The sequence below is a fragment of the Eucyclogobius newberryi genome, unplaced genomic scaffold (genome assembly GCF_026437365.1).
Source record: "Eucyclogobius newberryi isolate DKJ021-1_F unplaced genomic scaffold, fEucNew1.0.hap1 SCAF_20, whole genome shotgun sequence".
Classification (NCBI taxonomy): Eukaryota; Metazoa; Chordata; class Actinopteri; order Gobiiformes; family Gobiidae; genus Eucyclogobius; species Eucyclogobius newberryi.
In genome coordinates this window covers 4,290,904-4,316,506 of record NW_027315835.1, presented here as the reverse complement: position 1 = coordinate 4,316,506, position 25,603 = coordinate 4,290,904, and the positions used below count along the sequence as shown (strand labels likewise).

Here is a 25,603-nt window from a genome sequence, read left to right as displayed (position 1 = left end):
GAATTCTTCTTCCTCTGTGTCACTTCTAAACAACTCCACAAACTCCAGAGGAAGAGGAAGTGCAGATTCTTTTTTCTCATCGAGCGTTTGGCAATGAACCTGATGTTTGAAATGTGTCTTCAGTACTTTTTTTGACGTTCTCTTGTAGAATATATGTGCCACTTCTAAACGTGCAATTGTATTGTGGTCGCTCCAGGACGCTGTGTGACAATCTGCGGAGGGAACGAGACCGAGCCGTGAGCGATTTGGCCGACGCTTTGAGAAACCTGGACGACACGAGGAAGCACAAGAACAACGCAGCCCGAGAGCTCAAGGAGATCAAGTAATGAGTCATTTTACTGCTCAAATACTGGCATTAAATGGGCCAGAATTGTGACCAGTATTTTATTTTTATTTTATGTTATTTATTATTCATTAATTTTATTATTTATTATTATATTTATTATTATTTATATTTCTTTTTCATTTATTGATTTATAATATTTATATTTAGTTCATATTTATTTTATATTTATTTTTCATTTTATTTTTTCATTTTTATTTAGTAATTTTTTCTCTTTCTTTTATTTTTTACAGTTTTTCAGTAGATATATTTTTTACTTTTCCAATACTTGGAACATGTTCGAGTCGATATCTGATCTTGGGAGCCATCTAGTGGACAAACTGTGTTATTGACCATATATATTACAATAATTTTACATACAATAATTACCTACTAGATACATTTATGCAGCTACATTGGAAAACAGAAAAACAATGTATTAATTAATGATATCTTGCTATAAATTATGTGACTTTTGCCATGTTTTGTCCCATTTTTAGCTCGAAATGGGACGATATTGACATTTTGCTTCACAATAATCTTAAAATAATTGCGATTCACCAGAATATAACAATGATTAAAGTTGCTGACCGATTTATATATAATGTATAATGAAAAAGTTCCACAACTATTATAAAAATGTTCTTTGCTAGTAGAGAACATTAGCAACAAGTTTGGCAGCGATTCGTAAATATGTCCGTTGTCATGTGAGCCCAGCCCTTGACTTCTTCACTTCTGTGTGAAAGTATCCACCCATTGTGTCACTGCAGGGGTTCTACGTCCCGGGCGCGGTGAACACTTTCCCTCACAGTTAAACGTGTGCATTTGTGGTGTTAGAGAAAAGATGGAGAACCAGCTGGAGAAGGAGGCGCGCTTCCATCAGCTCATGGCGCACAGCTCGCACGACTCGGCCATCGACACCGACTCCATCGAGTGGGAGACGGAGGTGGTGGAGCTGGAGAAGCAAAGGGTGAGGACACGTTACTGTCACTCGTGTTGACCATTACCTTCTTGTTCTTACCATTTATATTGTGACCTGAACGATCACTGGTCTAAAGAGTTGTCCCGTATTTTTCTTCTTTTCCAGGACATGGATTTGAAGGCGCTCGGGTTCGACATCGCGGACGGCGTGAACGACCCGTATTTACTGGGAGATTGTGGCGTTTTCGTGAGCAAAGTGGACAAAGGAAGTATCGCGGAAGGAAGACTTAGGTACGAACCGCTATCGAGGCGCTATCGAGACGCTATCGAGGCGCTATCGAGCCGCAAAAAAGCCGCTATCGAGGCGCTATCGAGGCGCTATCGAGCCGCTATCGAGCCGCAAAAAGCTGCTATCGAGACGCTATAGAGGCGCTATCGAGGCGCCATCAAGGCGCTATCGAGCCGCAAAAAAGCCACTATCGAGGCACTATCGAGGCGCTATCGAGCCGCGAAAAAGCCACTATCGAGGCGCTATCGAGCCGCGAAAAAGCCACTATCGAGGCACTATCGAGGCGCTATCGAGCCGCGAAAAAGCCACTATCGAGGCACTATCGAGGCGCTATCGAGCCGCGAAAAAGCCACTATCGAGGCACTATCGAGGCGCTATCGAGCCGCGAAAAAACTGCTATAGAGGCGCTATTGAGCCGCGAACAAGCCACTATCGAGGCGCTATCGAGCCGCTATCGAGCGGTGAACGAGCCGCTATCGAGCCGCTATCAAGGTGCTATCGTAATGTTTCGCGCTGTGATTTTGTGTGTTTTCTCCCTGGCAGAGTGAACGATTGGCTGTTGAAGGTGAACGACGTGGACCTGACCAATAAGGACAGGAAGCAGGTGATCAGGGCGGTGCTGAGCGGGGAAGGCGTGCTCAATATGGTCGTGCGCAGGAGGAAGTCGATGGGAGGACGTGTCGTCACACCCGTTCAGATCAGCCTGGCCGGAAGCAAAGGTGGGGACGCGTTTAGCGCTAAAGCTAAAGCTGGTGTCCAAACCATTACCTCTATAAAACACAATAAAAAGGACAAACTTTGACCTTTCATGGCAGTTTCAGAAGAACTAGTGCAAAACAACAGCGTAACGTTATACACATTATAACACTTTTTTATGCTATTGAAATGGGTTTCCTGTCTGTTCCTTAAAGCGCCCCCTACAGGTCGGACGACTCATTGAACTAAACTGCAGTTAAGATGAATATATTTAGAATTTTGCTGAAAAAATGAAATAAAAATTGATCACAGAATTGCACATTTTGAAGATTTATCATTTCACTTCCTGTTTGTAGTTGATGACATCACACTTGGAAATTACCCAGCAAACACTGGGCCAAAACCCATCTAATGTCACAATTTATTGAAATATATATTTAGTTGATAAATCGTTGCAGTCCTTGTTTGACTAAGATTTGAACCTTTTTTTTTTTTAATACATAAAAATAGTAATAAAAAATAAATAAACAAGGACCACAAACAAAAGCATAAATACGGTTGACGGTATATTTCAGTTATACATTTCTGAATTGTATGATCATATTCAATTATAGAATAGAATAGAATAGAAAGTATTTCAAGTGTTGTTTACATTTTTCCGGGATGTTTAAAAAATGTGCGAAAACAACTGCTTTTGTTCATTTTTCAGAAAGTGGAATCGGTTTAGAAAGTGGAGTGTTTGTTGCCACGTTGGCCCCCGGGAGCCCAGCAGCGCGAGAAGGAGCTCTGACCATCGGGGACAGACTGTTAGCCGTGAGTAACTCCAATCCGAGCGTCGTCCGGTGCCCCCCTGTGCTCAAAATGTGCATTACACCAAACCGTATCCAACCTTTTCTCATATTCTCTTACGTTATGTTCGTCAGACAGAAAAATGCTGTTATGAAAAAGAGAAAAGAGTTATAATTGAACCATAATCCATCACTGTTTTCACAGATAAACGGAATAACGCTGGATAACAAGTCTCTGTCCGAGTGTGAAGCCCTTTTAAGGAGCTGTCGCGACGCGCTCAGTGTCTCGCTCGCAAAGGTAAAACTCAACATAAATCTGGTGTTTGGATCCTGCGGTCAGAGCGGTCAGAACTCTCCTTTTTGTATTGGGCTCAAATCCACTCACATTGTTCACAAACTTCAAACATCGAACTGTGGATGTTTTGAAATTCAAGACGGCAAAAAGTACTGAATGCAAAGGAATGACTAACAGGCTAAATAATGTATAACGGTCAAGTTGAACGACACAAATCAAGGCTGAACATGTGTCGACCGTTCTAGCTCCAGTAGAGAATATTTCTGAATAAAGTTTAGTAGTATTAATTATTTGTTTTAAATTGTATTATTATTTTCCCTCCCTCTTTTTTAAGTGCTTTTGTTATTGCTATTTTATTATTTGTTATATTATTATTACGATTTTATGATTATTTTCCCTCCCTCTTTTGACATGTTTTTATTATTGCTATTTTATTATTTTTGTTATTTTGTTATTATTTTCATTACTTTTCCTCCTTCTTTTAAAGTGTTTTTGTTATTGCAATTTTATTATTTTTGTTATTATTTTATAATTTTCCCTCCTTTTAAATTTTTTTCTGTTTCTTTTTGATTAATAAAGTGTAGTGTTATTTATTTTTTCTTTATTTATTTTTCTATTTTAAAGTACGGTAATTTTTTTATTTTTATTATTTGTATTAATAATAAAGTGTATTATTGATGAAAAATTTAAATCCTTTATTCTTTTTGGACATTTTGAGTGAATAATGCCACAGTCTTGGTGATAAAAAGGTCTTAAGTGTTTTAGAGTCGCTACAGTAACGATCACGATTATCAAATTACAACCTAATTAATTGTTGCAGTCCTTGTTTGGTTTTAAAATATTTGATTGAATGCCAATGGTGCCGACCGAGGACTATCGGTCGGCACCAAAGAAATTCTGGCAAACCGTCCGGCGCCTCAGGAGGGGGAAGCAGTGTCTCACCAACACCGTTTACGGTGCGGGTGGAGGCCTGCTGACCTCGACTGGGGATGTCGTCGGACGGTGGAAGGAATACTTTGAGGATCTCCTTAATCCCTCAGTCACGTCTTCCGAAGAGGAAGTAGAGACCGGGGACTCGGAGGCTGGCTCATCCATCACCCAAGCTGAAGTCACTGAGGTTGTTCGCAAACTCCTCGGTGGCAGGGCTCCGGGGGTGGATGAGATCCGCCCTGAGTATCTAAAGTATCTGGATGTTGTAGGACTGTCTTGGTTGACACGTCTCTGCAACATCGCGTGGCGTTCGGGGACCGTGCCTCTGGACTGGCAGACCGGGGTGGTGGTCCCTCTGTTCAAGAAGGGGAACCGGAGGGTGTGTTCCAACTACAGAGGGATCACACTCCTCAGCCTCCCGGGTAAGGTCTATTCCAAGGTACTGGAGAGGAGAATCCGACCGATAGTCGAACCTCGGATTCAGGAGGAGCAGAGTGGTTTTCGTCCCGGTCGTGGAACACTGGACCAGCTCTATACCCTCCATCGGGTGCTCGAGGGTTCATGGGAGTTTGCCCAACCAGTCCACATGTGCTTTGTGGATCTGGAGAAGGCTTTCGACCGTGTCCCTCGGGGTGTCCTTTGGGGGGTGCTCCGGGAGTACGGGGTCCGGGGCCCTTTGCTCAGGGCTGTCCGGTCCCTGTATGACCGGAGCAGGAGCTGTGTTCGCATTGCCGGCAGTAAGTCAGACCTGTTCCCAGTGCATGTTGGACTCCGCCAGGGCTGCCCTTTGTCACCGATTCTGTTCATAGTTTTTATGGACAGAATTTCTAGGCGCAGTCAGGGGTCGGAGGATGTCCGGTTTGGGGACCACAGGATCTCATCTCTGCTGTTTGCAGACGATGTTGTCCTGATGGCTCCATCAAACCCGGACCTGCAACATGCACTGGGACGGTTTGAAGCCGAGTGTGAAGCGGCTGGGATGAGAATCAGCACCTCCAAATCCGAGGCCATGGTTCTCGACCGGAAAAAGGTGGCTTGCCCTCTCCAGGTGGGTGGGGTGTCCTTGCCCCAAGTGGAGGAGTTCAAGTATCTCGGGGTCTTGTTCACGAGTGAGGGAAGGATGGAGCGTGAGATCGACAGGCGGATTGGTGCAGCGGCTGCAGTGATGCAGTCGCTGCATCGGACCGTTGTGGTAAAGAGGGAGCTGAGCCGAAAGGCAAAGCTCTCTATTTACCGGTCGGTCTACGTTCTGACCTCACCTATGGTCATGAGCTTTGGGTAGTGACCGAAAGAACAAGATCACGGATACAAGCGGTCGAAATTAGTTTCCTCCGCCGTGTGGCAGGGCGCTCCCTTAGAGATAAGGTGAGGAGCTCGGCCACACGGGGGGAGCTCGGAGTAGAGCCGCTGCTCCTCCAGCTGAGGTGGCTCGGGCATCTGTTCCGGATGCCTCCTGGGCGCCTCCCTCGGGAGGTGTTTCAGGCATGTCCCACCGGGAAGAGGCCCCGGGGAAGACCCAGGACACGCTGGAGAGACTATGTCTCTCGGCTGGCCTGGGAACGCCTCGGGATCCCCCCGGAGGAGTTAGAGGAAGTGTCTGGGGAGAAGGAAGTCTGGGAGTCCCTGCTCAGACTGCTGCCCCGGATAAAGCGGCAGAAGATGGATGGATGGATGATTATGATGTCAACCCTTTTTAGCATTAAAAATATGAATTAAAAAATGAATAAACAAGGACTAAAAACAAAAATACTGACTCTCTATTTTAGTTGTAAATAATTGAATTGTATTTAATGATGTTTAAAGCACTAGAATAGTACAAGTATCCCATGTATCTCCAGTGTTTCGTGTAAACTTTCTTTCTTTTCATATTTCTCTCCTCAGATTTTTCCGCAGAGCTGCTCGGGCCAAAGTCTGTTTTTCGAAATCGTCCGCGACACCGAAAAGGCCGCGTCCCGTCTCCACGGCAACTGGAGGAGATGCGGCAACGCCAAGCACGCCAAATCCAACTGCCCCAACCAGAACGAGAACTGCAACTGCGAACGGGAACGTGAACGGGAACGTGAACGGGAACGTGAACGGGAACGTGAACGGGAACGTGAGCGGGAACGTGAGCGGGAACGTGAGCGGGACGGCAGCCACAGCGGCACGTCTTACTCCAACAGTTTACACTCTCGCTCGCTGTCGCATCAGGCCGCGCCCGTTTCGTCGCACAGTCCTCCAGAACCCGGTCACGATCACTACGCCCCGCACCGGCCCATGCACACGTTCACCCCCGTGTCGGCAGATCACGCCCCCCCTCAGGCGAATAACGATCGAGCGAATCCGTCTCATCCCAGCGGCGGGACATGGCCTAAAGTGATGGTCTGCGCGGCGATCCCGGAATGCACGCACCTCTCCATTTTCAAAAAACCCAAACAGAGAAAATCGATCTTCGACCTGGGCGTTTTCAGGCGACCGGACGGCGTTCCCAAACTGGATTATCTTTCCTTGTTGCAAGCGCCGAAACATTCGCCGCAGAGTTCGATCACCGACGCCCCGCCCACGCCGCCCACGAGGAGCGATTCCTTCAGATTCCAGCACCGGCCGCAGAACAGCTCCGCCTCCGATTCCACCATAACAACGGGGACGCCGCCCACGTCGCCGACGGGGCTGGTGCCCCCTCACGAGGGGGACGCGGAGGGGGCGGGGAACCAGTTCTATGCGGAACCGGGGGAAGGAAAGGGCGACGGGCGGGCGGCGGCTGAGGAGGAAACGGGGAGGCACCGAGCGGAGACGCCGGGGCGACGAGTGAGGACGTACAGGCCCAAGTCTGCCCCAGCGACGGGGAGGAACGGCAAGCTGCTGCACATCCCCATCCCCATGGTAACGTGTACTCTGACGTGTACTCTGGACGTGTACTCTGGACGTGTACTCTGGACGTGTACTCTGGACGTGTTCTCTGGACGTGTACTCTGGACGTGTACTCTGGACGTGTACTCTTGACCTGTACTCTTGACCTGTACTCTTGACGTGTACTCTTGACGTGTACTCTTGACGTGTACTCTTGACGTGTACTCTTGACGTGTACTCTTGACGTGTACTCTGGACGTGTACTCTGGACGTGTACTCTGGACGTGTACTCTTGACGTGTACTCTTGACGTGTACTTCAATCAAGACTGAACACATGCCGATACCTTTAAAAGTACCTTTAAAAGAGACTATCGAACTGTAACATACGGAGATCCTCATTTTGTCTTTTGTTCATTGTAAATTAAATTTAACCGTTTTGCAATTTAAAGTGTCCAAAATATAAAATCTGAATCTCTAAATCTATAAATTGTGTTTGTTTCAATTGTAAAACTAGTCTCTTGATCAGCGGGCGACTCAAGACATTGATACATTGAAATTGATTGGCAAAAGTACAAAATACAACTACTTTATTTAAAACAGTGGAACAGTAATATTCATAATAAATATTCACACGTGTCCTCTTGTATCTTCAGGTCCAGAGTTTCTCCAACGACGAGCACTCGCCCGAACCCACAGACCTGTCCCCATTCCCCCCCACGAGGAACACCCGGTACAGCACCATCTCTGGACGTAAGACAACCAACCCCATGATGACCCCATGATACCCCCATGATGACCCCATGATACCCCCATGATACCCCCATGATGACCCCATGATACCCCCATGATGACCCCATGATGACCCCATGATGACCCCCATGATGACCTCATGATGACCTCATGATAGCCCCATGATAGCCCCATGATAGCCCCATGATAGCCCCATGATAACCCCATGATAACCCCATGATAACCCCATGATAGCCCCATGATAGCCCCATGATAGCCCCATGATAGCCCCATGATAACCCCATGATAACCCCATGATAACCCCATGATAACCCCATGATAACCCCATGATAGCCCCATGATAGCCCCATGATAACCCCATGATAACCCCATGATAACCCCATGATAGCCCCATGATATCCCCATGATAACCTCATGATAACCCCATGATGACCCCACAATGACCCCACGATAACCCCATGATATCCCCATGATGACCCCATGATAACCCCATGATATCCCCATGATAGCCCCATGATAACCCCATGATAGCCCCATGATGACCCCATGATATCCCCATGATAACCCCATGATATCCCCATGATGACCCCACAATGACCCCACAATGACCCCACGATAACCCCACGATATCCCCATGATAACCCCACGATATCCCCATGATAACCCCATGATATCCCCATGATGACCCCATGATAACCCCATGATAGCCCCATGATATCCCCATGATAACCCCATGATATCCCCATGATGACCCCACAATGACCCCACAATGACCCCACGATAACCCCACGATAACCCCACGATAACCCCATGATATCCCCATGATGACCCCATGATAACCCCATGATATCCCCATGATATCCCCATGATAACCCCATGATAGCCCCATGATGACCCCATGATATCCCCATGATAACCCCATGATATCCCCATGATGACCCCACAATGACCCCACAATGACCCCACGATAACCCCACGATATCCCCATGATAACCCCATGATATCCCCATGATGACCCCACAATGACCCCACAATGACCCCACAATAACCCCACGATATCCCCATGATATCCCCATGATGACCCCACGATAACCCCACGATAACCCCATGAAATCCCCATGATGACCCCACAATGACCCCACGATAACCCCATGATATCCCCATGATGACAACCTCATGATAACCCCATGTGCCGTGTCATTGTGCGAAGAACCGTGCAGGAACCTCCCTTTAATTGATATATCTAATCATCAATGTCAAAATATTTAGCGGTCGACATAGTTAAAGAACACATTACACATTATTTGTATTGTTATATTGTTATTGGCCTTTAAACGTGCTGCGTTTAATATTTCATCATTTAAATAACGTATACAGTGAAAAGCGCACACACATAGCAGGCGTTCCTTCATTGAGATTTGGTGTTGGCACTCCATCTAATGGCAGCAGAGGGAATTACCATGGGGATATGAACAAAAGCTAGCTTGCCCTGACATGCTAAAGTAAGCACGCAGTTGTAATGAAGGTGATTTTTGGCAGAAATGCTGATGTCTGATGATGGTTTATGGAAGTGTTTTCTGAGGCTCATAAAACGTATTAATGACTCGAGCATGAATGAAGCTGAATACAACCCCAGATATGTTTGTGAGACGTGACTTTAGCCTGATTTGTGTCCTTTGCCACTGTAGTGTTCGTGTTTTTAGTTTGATGCGTTTCCTCCCCCAGACCCAGCTCAGAGAGGCCTGTCTCCCTGCTCCGCCGTTACCGCGGTGATGAGGAACCCGGTGTACACGGCCTGGAGCCACGAAGTCCAGAACAACAGCTGCCCCTCGTCCAACAGCTCCCACACGAGGTACAGGTACTCACAGTTACACAGACGTCACACCGGCCTCTACCGTGTGACATCATTGCATCATTAGGGGGGGCGCCAGGGGTGTAGCTCGCCTAGGGCACCAAATGTGCTGGAGCCGGCCCTGGACAGACACATATGAAATATCTGTAATACTAATCACAAAAGTGCAGAATCTTCTTCTTCAACTCCCGGACTCTTCTTCTGAAACCCCCTGGTTCTCTTCTTCTTCTTCTGAAACTCCCGGTCTCTTCTTCTTCCCGGACTCTAACCCGTGTCAACACCAGGACTAAACCAGGACTAAACCAGGACTAAACCAGGACTAAACCAGGACTAAACAAGGACTAAACCAGGACTAAACCAGGACTAAACCAGGACTAAACCAGGACTAAACCAGAGCGGATCATTCCACTCACGACTCCAGCGCTGAGTCATGTTTGGGCCTCACATCATCGTTTGTTCAGATCTGGACAGATGGAGCTTTCTCTTCCTCGTTCGTAATTGCTTTCCGAGGGACTCATCCTGGTTCTGTTCTGTTTCAGCCCGAAGCACCAGGGCCGCCGCAGCCTGGACCTCAGCCACAAACGCTCCGGAGACGTGAGCGAGAGCGGCGCCGGCGTCTCGTCCCACAACTCCAACTCGCTCCCGTCCAGCAGCAGGACCGGTACAACGCCACACGGGGATTAGCTTTAGCGTAGCATCGCACGTAACGTAACATCGCACGTAACGTAACATCGCACGTAACGTAACATCGCACGTAACGTAACATCGCACGTAACGTAACATCGCACGTAACGTAACATCGCGCGCAGCATCGCACGCAGCATCGCACACACTCGGGAGGGATCGGATACGGGTTCTGGAGGATACGCTCTTGGAATATCTGCGTCTAAAGATGACAAAAAGCGTCGTGGTTTATTTTACTTGATATCAAACAGTTCTCGGCGTGACTCTTTATCTGCGATGACGACGATGAGCCGCAGTTAGCTTAGTGTCATTTTAGCTTGTGTAAAGCCAAACGTAAGCGCACAAAACCGTAACAATCCAGTAAGTTTGTGTGTGTTTACGTGACGCTGTGTGCTCCCGCTGCGTTCAGGGTTATAGTTTAATGTTTAATGGAGCTTATAGAGCGGGGAAAGTGACGGAAACATGGGGACGAGCCTTGACTGTACAGGGGAGAGCTAGCTTTTGTTTGTTTTGCGAGTTCTCCACAATGAGAAGCTGTTGCATCTGTTTAAAGTCCACAAACTTAATTTACATTTACAATCGGACTTGGACAGTACTTTGGAATACGCCTCGTTTGTGGCGTATTCCCCATCTCAGTCCAAACCCGGGTGGACTTACCGTATTCTCTGCACTATAAGGCGCACTTAAAAGCCTTTCATTTTCCTCAAAAAATGACAGTGTGCCTTCTAATCCAGTGCGTCTTATATATGGATTAATTCTGGTTGTACTCACTGATCTTGAAGCGATTTTGTGTGGTACACGTTTTGTATCGCTTAATGCGCCTTATAGTGCGGAAAGTACGGTAATGACGAGCGTAATTTTGATTTAACGTGCCTCTGACAGTTTGGACGATTCACTGAACTAAAGTGGAGTTAAGATTAATATATTTAAACTGTTGCTAAAAATTATAAAAATCCCAGAATAGCTCTTTTTTTTTTGGTTTAGAATTGTACTTCCTGTTTGTAATTGATGACATCACAGTAGGAAATTACCCAGCAAACACTGGGCCAAACCTCATCTGATGTTACTTTTTTTTTCCACATTAAAAAAATTACGAGAGCGACTTATTTTGTTGAATTAATGTTTAATGAGTCAAAAAAGTTGTTTCTTTTGTATAAATTCTGCATAAACTTTGACTGGAATGAGTGTCCCTGGTGTGATGTCACTTCCTGTTATCATTTTCTACAGATTTTTCAACGTTTTCTCCACAAATACCTGCTTGATCGGTGTAAAACTATAATTTATATTATTATTATTTAAGTACAACAGGTATAAATACACCAAATTTAGCCAGACAAGGCCCGAAAAAGTGAAGTACATGACGCGAAACTATCTGAAAAACTACTGTGCCTGATGCATAATTCAAAATGTAACTTTTCTACCAAACTCCGGGGCGTTTGGCTGAGTAACTGTGTTTGTGTACTGTACCATAAACAAATCAATAGCTCTTGGCTGAACATTATTTAATTTCTTTGTCAATTACTAACGTATCTGAAACATTTCTCACAAGTTGTTGCTGATTTTGAGGCGTTTCTTGGTAGTTTTCTTCTCTTCAGACACTGGAGCGGCGCCGGAGGATAAAGAGCTGGAAATAGTCGAGAATTACACTGGAGGTCATCTTAGCCGTGTCTCGCAGTTAGTTTAGTCTGAACATCAAATATGTCTCTTATGTTTTATTGATGGTGGGATTCGTCTCCCTTGAATCTAAATGAAACACAGGGCTGCTGCTCTTCGGTTTGAGCACAGACGCTTCATTAATAATGTACAGAGTTTACCGAGCGCTGACGAGAGTCTGAGACGAGGAGACGGCTCCGGAGCCACGTGTGAACGTGAAAACACCATGAAATGAAGTGTTTTTCTCCTACACAACAGGTTTTGAATGTGAGGTTTTGACAATGTTTATTCTCACGTTTCCCTTGTTTGTGCTGCATGCACCAAAACCCTGAAAACTAAAGACTATTGCCACAAGAGAACCAAACAAACAGCCTTGTGGTTTATTATTAGGCCCGAGCGCCACAAGCTGGCGAGAGGCCTATTAGTCTCGTAAGGCCGTGCGAAGCACGGCTGCGAAAGTGCGCACGTAGTGCGCACGAAATCGAGCGCGAAGCGCTCGCCCACTTCCAAACACTCACTAACGCACTCCTCCACTCATGCACGCCCCGTGCATACTAATTAGTTGTAGGAAAATGGAACATTACCGTTGTAAACGGGCGAAGCCCGTGCAAAAGTTTGCACTAAACGAGCACTTTACATTCACTCATTTGCGCTAAGTAGCTCACGAATACGTTCCCCATATCTTGCATGTTCCGTGCATATAAGCATGTAATGCAAAAATTGAACATTATTACTGTATAGAGGGCCAAAAACACTAAGTGGGCGGAGCCCACTCAAAATTATCGAAAGTACCCGTCAGTGACCAGGGACCCACACCATGAGGTAGGAAAGCGCGAGCTTTCCTACCTCATGGTGAAATGCTACTGAGGAGTGGGACATCAAAAGTTATCCAAATTACATTGATACCTCTCACGGTCTCTGTGCGGCGAAGCCGCAAACTGTAGCTAGAATTTCAGAAATCTCCCATATTTAAAATTTCTGCCGTTTGCACAGATAAAGTCCGAATTGCGTCAAATTAGAATCAGTTGTTAAACTCTTTGCCCTAAACCTACTTGAAGTGAAATAAATTAATTTGGCGCCACAGCGCCCCCTACAGATTTTATATGGAGGTTAAATGTTTAGTTTTGCGAAATTATATGAAATTTGACACACAACTCAATTTTAGAATCCCCATCAAAAAAGTCAATGAGACCCATGTCATAATTGTTATGGCGTTGCCGTAACGATGACCGAAACCTTCCATGTTATTCCAATGGGGAAATCGCCAGAACATGTTTACACTTTAGACTTTCACAAACTCCTCCCAGGGCGTTAGCCCTATTAACCTGAAATTTGGTGAGACTCATCTTCAGGGGTAAAAGTTATACACATTTTCATTCAAAGAGTCACGGTGTCTGTGCGGCAAAGCCGCACATTTTGCCAAGAATTCAAAATAAAATTGCTTTTTGATGGTAAAACAAAGGGGAGAAGATGTGACAGCGTCACAGATTCAGCAGTAGGCGTAATAAAAGGACAATTGGGGCGCGTTAGCGCCCCCCTCCGCTTGAGGCGTGGCGGCGGCGGCGGCGTGGCGAGGGCCGATCATTGCCGCTTGCGGCTATATTTATTATTATTATTATTAGTTTTATTTATACTAGTTTTATTTTCATCAGTTTTATTTTTATTATTAGTAGTAATAGCAGTTTTATTATTTTTGTATTTTTATTTTCATTAGTTTTAGTATTAGTTTTATTAGTTTTATTTTCATTATTTTTATTTGTTTTATTATCATTTTTATTTTCATTAGTTTTATTATTATTAGTTTTATTATTTGGTTTATTATTATTTGTTTTTATAATAGATGTTGTAATGTTTTATATAGAAAAAATATAATTATATTAAAAAACAATAATTTTAAACAGAAAAATTACAAACAGAAAAACACAACAAAAACTGAGCGAAAAATAACATCAAATAAAGATCAACTAAACATTCAAAAACAAAATCATGACATATTTAAATTTAGATAATTGTCCCAACTTGTCCAAAGTCTTTCCAATTCATCTATTGCCAAATTATGTCCGAATGTTGTTTTTTTCCATTTGTCTGATGTCTGTTCCTTTGTCAGTCCTGGATCGTTTGTGTCGTCCATTTCTTTGTGATGGACTTTTTTCCTGCTGCCAAAAGGACATTCCAGACGTATCCATTCATCGTATCCATGGCAGGAGTTCTGAGGCCACGAACGACATAGTTTTAAACGTTTAAATTATGTTTTTTTTATGAGTTACAATGCAAGAAAATGGACTCTAGGACCTCCATCGTCTCATTTGTTGATTAAAATCTCGCCTTATTGTTCACGAACGCTTGTCTTTTACCTTGTTTTTCCTTCAATACTTTGTTACATTTGACCAGTAACTACTAAAAGTTCCAGTCAGACACGATTCGCACTTCCTCAAGTTGTATTTTTCTTTTCTCTTCTCAGGCGTCTTCTTGGGGCACTTCAAACGGAACCAGATCCCTCCGGTGCGATATCCTCGCGCCGCCGGCTCTGACCGAGGTAAAGTCTGCTTCAGCACCTGCTCAAACCTCACGGCGGAAAAGGAAAGTTTATCCACCTGTTTTATACCACTCGAATTAAGAAAACTCCAAAGAAAGAACAAAAACACTCTCAGATAAGGCCCAATCACAAAAAAGTATGACCTTATTTAAATGCCCTATAGCCCCAAAATGACGGTAACTTTAGCGATCGCGCTCCCCCTACTGGTCCCTTGTGAAAATACGAGATGATTATCAGACGCAAACGTTTCTCTATTTGTTTTTTTAGTGAAGTAAAGGGGTATAATCGCAAACATAATCATTTAACGTCACCAAATAAACAAAATAAAAAAACGAGCCAGGGTTTCTCAGGAGAGTTATCTTTGGGTCGACGTCTGCTGGTTTTCCACTCCGAGACAGCAGGGGGCGACGTCGGACACTACAAACGCCCCAAAAGTACATATTTGACCATCACACGGACTTACAAAGACGTTGCTTAAGGTGAATGAGGTGAAAATGTTACGTAATTCCGCTTTAAGAAGTTCTTTGTGTCAGTTAAGCTCGTTATAACATAAACTCTTTACACAGATCACTTTAGGGCCCTCTTAACGACAATATTAAGATACTAAGTGCATATGTATCGTGATAATTCAGTCTTGTCCTAAAGCTAAAGTCGGAGCTAAGATCAACGACCGACTGCACATGATGTTCAGAAAAGGATCTTGGATAAAGGTCTAGGTATAATAAATAAATGAAATAAATGTCTTTTCAGGCTCCCTGTCTCACTCTGAGTGCAGCAGTCCCACGCCTCCCATGTCCCCGGTCAATCTGGACACGTCCTCCTTCAGCAGCAGCCAATCGCAGAGCTCCATTTCGCCTCAGCCCAGGATCTCCGTCAGCCCGGTGACGCTGTGCGACAAGAGGAAAGACGGGTACGCACGCCCACACACGGGACGCTATCCGCCCACACACGGGACGCTATCCGCCCACACACGGGACGTTATCCGCCCACACACGGGACGCTATCCGCCCACACACGGGACGCTATCCGCCCACACACGGGACGTTATCCGCCCACACACGGGACGTTATCCGCCCACACACGGGACGCTATCCGCCCACACACGGGACGCTATCCGCCCACACACGGGACGCTATCCGCCCACACACGGGACGCTATCCGCCCACACACGGGACGTTATCCGCCCACACACGGGACGTTATCCGCCCACACACGGGACGCTTAGCAGCCGTTCACTTTAGACCGAGGATGTCGAGATTGTGAGATTCATCGATGACCGGGATTAAATACGTCACAATGTAATCGTATGGACTATAATATTATATTTGTGACATTTTTAGCTGTTTTTTTCTAATTCAATTTATTGAAAAGTGGGCATTTTTGAATAAAATTTGCTTTTTTTTTTAGTTAAATTAACAGAAATGTGACGATTTTCGAAGCAAAATGAAGTCCTAAACCTAAATGTAAAGTGTTATCTTGCAAGTGATCAATCTAATGGAGCTCGACTTTATACCGCTCTGAGCTGACCAAGCCCCGCCCTCTGACTGAAACTCCCTCCCCTCGATTTAGCCCTGAATAGCGTTTAATTAGCATATTTTCTCACTTAAACGACCGCAAAATTTTACTTCAAAGTGGCGATCATAACCTGTCCTCAAGGGCCGGTACAGTCACAGGATTTTTTTTCCCCTGTGGCCGGTTGAAGGGGGCGGAGCCAGTAACCGCAGCCTAAAAAGTGTTCAAACCCTTCCATAATAATAATGCCGTTTATGAAATGAATTGGCGCTATATTTTCACGGTAAAACACACGGGGAGAATTATCTGCAAAGTGGAGCGTACGTAACCAAGGGCCAATAGCTCACGTGTCAATAAAGCAGAACTACGTAGCTTTTAGCGATAGAGCGCCCCCTGTTGGTTAAAACACGCAGCCTAAGAACATAAGCTTTTTCTCCATTTTTTTTGTTGAAGTACGGAAGTATAATCGCATACAAAATAATTTAACGTAGCCAAAAAAAAAAGAAACGAAAAAAAGGGCCAGGGTTTCTCAGGAGAGTTGTCTTCGGGTCGATGTCAGCTTCTTTTCCGCTCAGTGACAGCAGGGGGCGACGTTGGACACTATAAACTCCCCAGAAAATACATATTTAACAACACGGGGACTTACAAAATCGTTCAATAAGGTGAAATATGGTGAAAATTTTACTTATTTCTGCTTTTAAGAATAAGCGCGTTATAACAAACACCATTTACACCACACGTCAAACCTTGTCTCTTCCTCACGGCTGTCGTACGGAGGAAACGTCATCCCTTTCTTACAAATCTCTCCGTCAGACCCGCGCAGGCTTTGGAGACTCACTTCTACTCTCTGAGAAGCTTGAGGTTGGTCCGCTTGGTTTTGCTCTTGACGTGAAGCTGGAGAACCAAATGGCATGCCACGGTTCATGAGAATATAGAATGTGTGGAACAGTCCTTTTATATTCATTACACTTGGATTTTGATGGAGATATTATGGTTTTGTTTGTATCGTTCCACATTACGGCGCTAAACGGAACATCTCCCTCTTGCATCTGTATCTGAGAGTCTCTTGTTTCACACTTAGTATTAGTTTTTCATTGGCCGTTCTTCACCGTGAACAGCAGCGGCAAATGCATGAAATGATGCTTCTGACTGCGATCAGAGCTGGCATGTACTTCAACTTGCACGACGCACGTCTGTGTTCTCATCCGACAGACGACGATCAAAATAACATCCAATTTATTTAGTATTAGACTGCTCCTTCTTCACAGACGAGGAACATTGAGCAGTTAGATTGCGGTTTATTTGCCAGATTACAGATTTGCTGACCTGGTTTATGGGTAATATCTGTTTATTATCTTTATTCTTGGGCCTATCCATTTTACTTCCGTTAGCACTAATAATTGGAGGTGATTTTTCTTCTGTTTTTGTGTCATAAAAACACAATTATGTCATTTAAAAGGACCAAGACTCGATGATGAGGTCTGACATGGCTGTTTTTTCCATTTGGTGCACGAATCTCTCATAGAATTGTAGAGACTCTCACTCTTTTATCTGCAATCGAGACATTAAATTCACTAGAGCTGACGATTATTTTAGTTTGAGGACATTTTTTTTCAATTGGTCGACTCCTCAAAATGTTATTTCTATTGAGTTTTCAGGCTTTGTGAAGACGTTTTATAACCAAACAAAGCTTGAAATATGACTTCTAGATAGAGAATATTTATAAATGAAGGGAATTATTGAAATGGTTTATTCGGTTTTTTTTGACACTTTGATTTAATAATTCCATTGTATTTGTCCTAAATATCCTTTTTTTTGTGTGTGTGTTTTAGAGTTGCTTACTATAATAAAAACACACTCACAATATTTTGATAGTCATAATTATTCTGATTAATCGTTGCGGCCTTAAAGTTCAAGAATGTCGTGGCCTGTTCGTGAGTTTCGAGTGCTGAAAATCAGGATTTCCATCCATCCATCCATCCATCAAAACAAAATGCTCAAAGTCCTTAAAATTGAACTTAATAAACGGGAAACTCATCTGATTTGTGAAGTTGTAGATAATAAATCATATCTTCTGATCTGATGTGAATAATCTGATTTCTGTCTGATTGTTGCAAGTTTTTTCAAGGGAAATTACCGTATTTTCCGGACTATACACTGGTCAAAAAATGCATAATAGAGAAGAAAAAAATATATATAAGTCGCACTGGAGTATGAAATGCAGTTGTAAGTGTGAAAATAACAAATAATATCACATATAAGTCACTCCGGAGTATAAGTATAAATATAAGTATACGTCGCACCCCGGCCAAAACTATGAAAAGTCCGGAAAATACGGTATGAAAAAATGGCAAACTAACGTGACAAAGACAAAAATGAATGTGAAAATGTTAAATATGGAAAGAGTTATTTTAAAATGGATTGTGTTTTGCCATCTAAATGCTACGGTTACGCTAAAAATCCATTCATGACCTAATAAACCTCCCTCGTGCACGTAAACGCAGACCAAACCATAATCAGATATCATCACTGACTTATCCGACTGTCCTCCGATTTCCACCGCCAACGCCAAAACCCTCTCGTTTCCCTGCCTAGGCCGTACCTGGTGGAGCCTCGCAACGTGACGGTGCAGAAGGGGGCGGAGCCTCTGGGCATCTCCATCGTCAGCGGCGAGAACGGCGGCGTGTTCGTGTCCAAAGTCACCGCCGGCAGCATCGCTCACCAGGCTAGGCTCGAGTACGGGGACCAGCTGCTGGAGGTAACGTCGCCCGCCGCCGCCGCCGCACGGTCCAATACGGGCGACCGCGAGGGTTACACCCACTTGCAATAACGATGATAATGTCGCCGTGTTGACACTTTTTGTTCTTTTTGTATTATGGCCGTGTAGTACTCTGTTACGCTGTTCTTTTGAGCGTTTAACCATGTAATAACAGTGTTCCCTCGTCAAAAACGTGCCTGTATTTGTATTTAACTTATTTTACGCTTGTTTTATTATTCCTGTTTACGAGGTCTTTTCTGTTTTCCGTCTCCGATCCTCACGAAAACACTCTTAAGGTGTGGATCATGAGCTCTTCTGTGCGGTTTTTAACTCCATAAATCATCACCAGACTCGCGCATCATGTACATTAAATGTGTGCCTGCATTAGCGTTAGTCTGGACAAGCTAGCTTTTTTTTTTTTTACATGTAATTCCCTCTGCTGCCAGTAGATGGTGGTGCTCGTATCATGTTTTCAAAAACGTGAGATGCCACAGTAAAGTTACTCAAGAGTGTGTTTAAAGGACAATAGCAATACAAAAAAAATAATACCGTATTTTCCGGACTATAAGTCGCACCAGCCAAAAAAATGCATAATAGAGAAGAAAAAAACCCTGAATAAGTTTCACTGGAGTATGAAATAATGTTGCATGTGTGAAAATAATCAAATAATATCACATATAAGTCGCTCTGGAGTATAAGTGTATAAGTATGAATATAAGTATTAGTTGCTCCCCGGGCAAAACTATGAAAAAAGGTGCAATTTATAGTCCAGCAATATTTTTCAGGAAGCATACCGTATTTTCCGAAAAGGTTTTTTTGTTTTGTTTTTCCTCCAAAAAGGTTGTATAAATAGAATTAACAAGTAAGTTTAGGACACTGAATCTTGAATTAGTTTGGACCAGTTAAAGGTGCATTATGTAACTTCCACAATATCTTATTACCTTTTTTTTGTTGCCAGAAAATACCTTGAAAAACATTCTTTACTGTGAGCCGCCTTAACTCCATAGAGAGAAGTTTAATGTCATTCTGGTAACAATTAATGTCAAAGCTATAACGTCTCCATGGAGACAAGCCAGAGATGCACTCTCCACCAAAGCGGTTATATTGTGCATATTTAACGCTGTATTTACATCGATGGTTGTGATTTTTAAAAATACATTTCTCACTAGTTTTTTATTAAATTGTTGTTTTTTTCTCTTTTCTTTTTAAGCCAGGATGACAGTTTATTATTTCAAGTGGTATTTTCTAGCCCTACTGGAAGATAATTTAGCTTGGAATAGAAATAAAATTATATTAATAGCAGTGAATTGGTCAGAAATATGTTTAAAAAGTAGATTTTTGCCTAAAACGTTTCTGAACTTGCATGTTGAAAGCAGACGTCATTCACTAACATGTATAACCCCTTTTCATTTGTAGAATTTAGAGTTTTGTTGATTATGTGTTTTATTTCTATCGCAGTTCAACGGGATAAACCTGAGGAATGCAAACGAGCAGCAGGCGAGGATTGTGATTGGACAACCCAGCGACACGGTCACGATTCTGGCCCAGTACAATCCGCACATGTTTCAGCTCCGAAACCACTCGCGATCGGGGTAAGACTGCCACGCCCCTGAAACCAGAAACGCTGTGGAGAAAATGATCATAAAGACGTGTGTTTGAAGTGTAAAAAGAAAGAGGATTATTTCTGATCTGTTTACAGGGTTAAAATGTCAAATACCAGCACCTTGATTGACGATACATTTTTCCATACATATACTCAATTAAACTTCCTCTAATTATCTTATCCATCAGTATCTTTGCATTTGTATTTTGAAATCTGCTTTTGAGGCTAAAAGATTTATGTTTTTAGTAGTGTGAGAGGGGGAAATAAACATAGTAGTAGTAGTATAGTACGTCAATTGTTTTTAAATTCCTTCTCTAAAATACATATCAAAAGACCTGTTTAATTTTTTATTAATACAAAATAAAAACAAAACAGACCCTAGGGGGGAAAAAATTAAAATTTTAGATTTGAAAATAAGAATTAAGGAATAATTAATTTCAATAAAAAAAAAAAAAAGAGATGGAAACAAAAACACCACAAAAACATAATGAGAATAATAATGAAAATAATACAAAATTAAATAATACATTTAAAATAAATAATATTAAAAAATAATAAAAAAAAAAAAAAGATCTGCTGCCAAAAGTATGTTCCAGAGATAGAATATATATGACTATTAAATAAAAATGTCAAACTTACGTCATACTTATCTATAAGCTTTCAGTCACCATTTTTCACCATTTTATTTGGTTGATAATGTATTTAAAGCTCCATGTGCAACAGAAATGATGACGAAAACTAAAAGCGTAGACTCGTGAATTTACCGGTTACGCAAATACAACTTGACACACACGTTTTGTTTGAATATGATCCATTTTGTGGATTGCTCTTCCTGGTTGGATTGCTCTTCCTGGTTGGATTGCTCTTCCTGGTTGTAATGCTCTTCCTGGTTGGATTGCTCTTCCTCTGTCTGGTTGGATTGCTCTTCCTGGTTGGATTGCTCTTCCTGGTTGGATTGCTCTTCCTGGTTGGATTGCTCTTCCTGGTTGGATTGCTCTTCCTGGTTGGATTGCTCTTCTTGGTTGGATTGCTCTTCCTGGTTGGATTGCTCTTCCTCTTCCTGGTTGTATTGCTCTTCCTGGTTGGATTGCTCTTCCTCTGTCTGGTTGGATTGCTCTTCCTGGTTGGATTGCTCTTCCTGGTTGGATTGCTCTTCCTGGTTGGATTGCTCTTCCTGGTTGGATTGCTCTTCCTGGTTGGATTGCTCTTCCTCTTCCTGGTTGTATTGCTCTTCCTGGTTGGATTGCTCTTCCTCTTCCTGGTTGTATTGCTCTTCCTGGTTGTATTGCTCTTCCTGGTTGGATTGCTCTTCCTGGTTGGATTGCTCTTCCTGGTTGGATTGCTCTTCCTGGTTGGATTGCTCTTCCTGGTTGGATTGCTCTTCCTGGTTGTAATGCTCTTCCTGGTTGTATTGCTCTTCCTCTGTCTGGTTGGATTGCTCTTCCTGGTTGGATTGCTCTTCCTCTGTCTGGTTGGATTGCTCTTCCTGGTTGGATTGCTCTTCCTGGTTGGATTGTTCTTCCTGGTTGGATTGCTCTTCCTGGTTGGATTGCTCTTCCTGGTTGGATTGCTCTTCCTGGTTGGATTGCTCTTCCTCTGTCTGGTTGGATTGCTCTGTCTGGTTGGATTGCTCTTCCTGGTTGGATTGCTCTTCCTCTTCCTGGTTGGATTGCTCTTCCTCTTCCTGGTTGTATTGCTCTTCCTCTTCCTGGTTGTATTGCTCTTCCTGGTTGGATTGCTCTTCCTCTGTCTGGTTGGATTGCTCTTCCTGGTTGGATTGCTCTTCCTGGTTGGATTGCTCTTCCTGGTTGGATTGCTCTTCCTGGTTGGATTGCTCTTCCTCTTCCTGGTTGTATTGCTCTTCCTGGTTGGATTGCTCTTCCTCTGTCTGGTTGGATTGCTCTTCCTGGTTGGATTGCTCTTCCTGGTTGGATTGCTCTTCCTGGTTGGATTGCTCTTCCTGGTTGGATTGCTCTTCCTCTGTCTGGTTGGATTGCTCTTCCTGGTTGGATTGCTCTTCCTGGTTGGATTGCTCTTCCTGGTTGGATTGCTCTTCCTGGTTGGATTGCTCTTCCTGGTTGGATTGCTCTTCCTCTTCCTGGTTGTATTGCTCTTCCTGGTTGGATTGCTCTTCCTCTGTCTGGTTGGATTGCTCTTCCTGGTTGGATTGCTCTTCCTGGTTGGATTGCTCTTCCTGGTTGGATTGCTCTTCCTGGTTGGATTGCTCTTCCTGGTTAACGTTTTCATTTTTGCGAATAGTCATATTTTTCTTCTTCTGGTTTCCCTCCAGTTCTCGCATGGAGTCGATCAGTAACCAGGCCACGCCTCTGGGCAGCGCGGCCACCACCCCGGACCACCTGTCGTCCGCCGAGGCTCTGAGCGAACAGGACGAGGGCACCATAACGCCGCCGTCCAAGCAGACCACGCCCGCCACCAGCCCCAACAGCTCCTTCAGGTACACAAACACACAACTCATGTACACCACCAGCCCCAACAGCTCCTTCAGGTACACAAACACACAACTCATGTACACCACCAGCCCCAACAGCTCCTTCAGGTACACAAACACACAACTCATGTACACCACCAGCCCCAACAGCTCCTTCAGGTGCACAAACACACAACTCATGTACACCACCAGCCCCAACAGCTCCTTCAGGTGCACAAACACACAACTCATGTACACCACCAGCCCCAACAGCTCCTTCAGGTGCACAAACACACAACTCATGTACACCACCAGCCCCAACAGCTCCTTCAGGTGCACAAACACACAACTCATGTACACCACCAGCCCCAACAGCTCCTTCAGGTGCACAAACACACAACTCATGTACACCACCAGCCCCAACAGCTCCTTCAGGTGCACAAACACACAACTCATGTACACCACCAGCCCCAACAGCTCCTTCAGGTGCACAAACACACAACTCATGTACACCACCAGCCCCAACAGCTCCTTCAGGTGCACAAACACACAACTCATGTACACCACCAGCCCCAACAGCTCCTTCAGGTGCACAAACACACAACTCATGTACACCACCAGCCCCAACAGCTCCTTCAGGTGCACAAACACACAACTCATGTACACCACCAGCCCCAACAGCTCCTTCAGGTGCACAAACACACAACTCATGTACACCACCAGCCCCAACAGCTCCTTCAGGTGCACAAACACACGACTCATGTACACCACCAGCCCCAACAGCTCCTTCAGGTACACAAACACACAACTCATGTACACCACCAGCCCCAACAGCTCCTTCAGGTGCACAAACACACAACTCATGTACACCACCAGCCCCAACAGCTCCTTCAGGTACACAACTCATGTACACCACCAGCCCCAACAGCTCCTTCAGGTGCACAAACACACAACTCATGTACACCACCAGCCCCAACAGCTCCTTCAGGTGCACAAACACACAACTCATGTACACCACCAGCCCCAACAGCTCCTTCAGGTGCACAAACACACAACTCATGTACACCACCAGCCCCAACAGCTCCTTCAGGTGCACAAACACACAACTCATGTACACCACCAGCCCCAACAGCTCCTTCAGGTGCACAAACACACAACTCATGTACACCACCAGCCCCAACAGCTCCTTCAGGTGCACAAACACACAACTCATGTACACCACCAGCCCCAACAGCTCCTTCAGGTGCACAAACACACAACTCATGTACACCACCAGCCCCAACAGCTCCTTCAGGTGCACAAACACACAACTCATGTACACCACCAGCCCCAACAGCTCCTTCAGGTGCACAAACACACAACTCATGTACACCACCAGCCCCAACAGCTCCTTCAGGTACACAAACACACAACTCATGTACACCACCAGCCCCAACAGCTCCTTCAGGTGCACAAACACACAACTCATGTACACCACCAGCCCCAACAGCTCCTTCAGGTGCACAAACACACGACTCATGTACACCACCAGCCCCAACAGCTCCTTCAGGTGCACAAACACACAACTCATGTACACCACCAGCCCCAACAGCTCCTTCAGGTACACAAACACACAACTCATGTACACCACCAGCCCCAACAGCTCCTTCAGGTGCACAAACACACAACTCATGTACACCACCAGCCCCAACAGCTCCTTCAGGTGCACAAACACACAACTCATGTACACCACCAGCCCCAACAGCTCCTTCAGGTGCACAAACACACAAAACTCATGTACGACTGCGTTTTCCCTCAGGCTCGGCTCGGGGCCCCACAGAGCAGCAGAGGTGCGCCTGGTCCGGCTGAAGCGGGTTCAGGGCGAGCTCGGGGTGCAGCTCTGCGGAGGAAACGTCTCTGGAGTGTTTGTGGAGAGTCTGGACGAGGACAGTCCCGCCAAGTGTCCCGACGGACTTCTGCCCGGAGACGTCATACTGGAGGTGAGGGACCTGGTCAAGAACACGATGCACTAATGAACAATCACCGCTCTGCTCTGTGGCCTGCATGTTAGAGAGAGATTTTATACCTGTTCAAGTATCTTTTTGTGGGTTTTTTGGTACCGTAGCTCATATTGGGAGTGTAAAACATGAAATCGAGATCGTTTTCCTCACTCGTCTCGCCAATAGACCTGGTTCTGGTCCCGTCTTGGTCCTTGTTCGTGCTGACTCTGTGACGCCGTGATGCCGTGACGCGTTAGATTTAGTTTAATTGTTTTTCTTTCCTGCTGTGGCTAAATGCTGTGGCTAAATGTTCCGTGAAATCGGAGCGTGCTGGTGGCGGCAGAGGAAAAGCTCATAGACAAACCAACACAAAAAAATTCACATCTAAAATAAGAGAATATGTTAAAAAGTGTTTAAAAATAAGTAGTATTTCTCTTGTATGTATGAAATATCTCATTTTGCATAAAATAAGAAAAAGACGAGACTTTTCTAACTTCAAATGAAAAAGAAAAAATGCTAATACACTCAATAATAATAATAATAATAATAATAATAATAATAATAATAATAATAATAATAATAATAATAATAATAATAATAATAATAATAATAATAATAATAATAATAATAATAATAATAATAATAATAATAATAATAATAATAATAATAATAATAATAATATAATAATGAAACTTACTTGTTCTATCTGCAAATCTTACTTTAGGAAAGTCAAAATAAACTCAAATCAAGCTAAATGCTATGTTAGCACTGGTTTGT

At 44.2% G+C, this 25,603-nt stretch overlaps 1 protein-coding gene across 2 annotated transcripts in view; it reads left to right on the top strand.

Moving 5' to 3' along the window:
* The window catches only part of LOC140369028 (disks large homolog 5-like), an 84,626-nt gene that overhangs the window by 39,580 nt on the left and 19,443 nt on the right, over nt 1-25,603 (top strand). The window contains exons 11-26 of one of the 2 annotated variants that reach the window (XM_072456233.1): nt 197-322; nt 1,160-1,292; nt 1,410-1,534; nt 2,076-2,251; nt 2,938-3,041; nt 3,222-3,314; nt 6,123-7,103; nt 7,725-7,821; nt 9,547-9,679; nt 10,213-10,334; nt 14,472-14,546; nt 15,297-15,456; nt 18,654-18,816; nt 20,275-20,408; nt 22,710-22,874; nt 24,646-24,826. In XM_072456233.1, coding sequence (XP_072312334.1) covers nt 197-322; nt 1,160-1,292; nt 1,410-1,534; nt 2,076-2,251; nt 2,938-3,041; nt 3,222-3,314; nt 6,123-7,103; nt 7,725-7,821; nt 9,547-9,679; nt 10,213-10,334; nt 14,472-14,546; nt 15,297-15,456; nt 18,654-18,816; nt 20,275-20,408; nt 22,710-22,874; nt 24,646-24,826 — 2,968 coding nt within the window. The remainder of the gene's footprint in view (nt 1-196; nt 323-1,159; nt 1,293-1,409; nt 1,535-2,075; nt 2,252-2,937; nt 3,042-3,221; nt 3,315-6,122; nt 7,104-7,724; nt 7,822-9,546; nt 9,680-10,212; nt 10,335-14,471; nt 14,547-15,296; nt 15,457-18,653; nt 18,817-20,274; nt 20,409-22,709; nt 22,875-24,645; nt 24,827-25,603) is intronic. The other variant, XM_072456234.1, reaches the window with a different exon arrangement.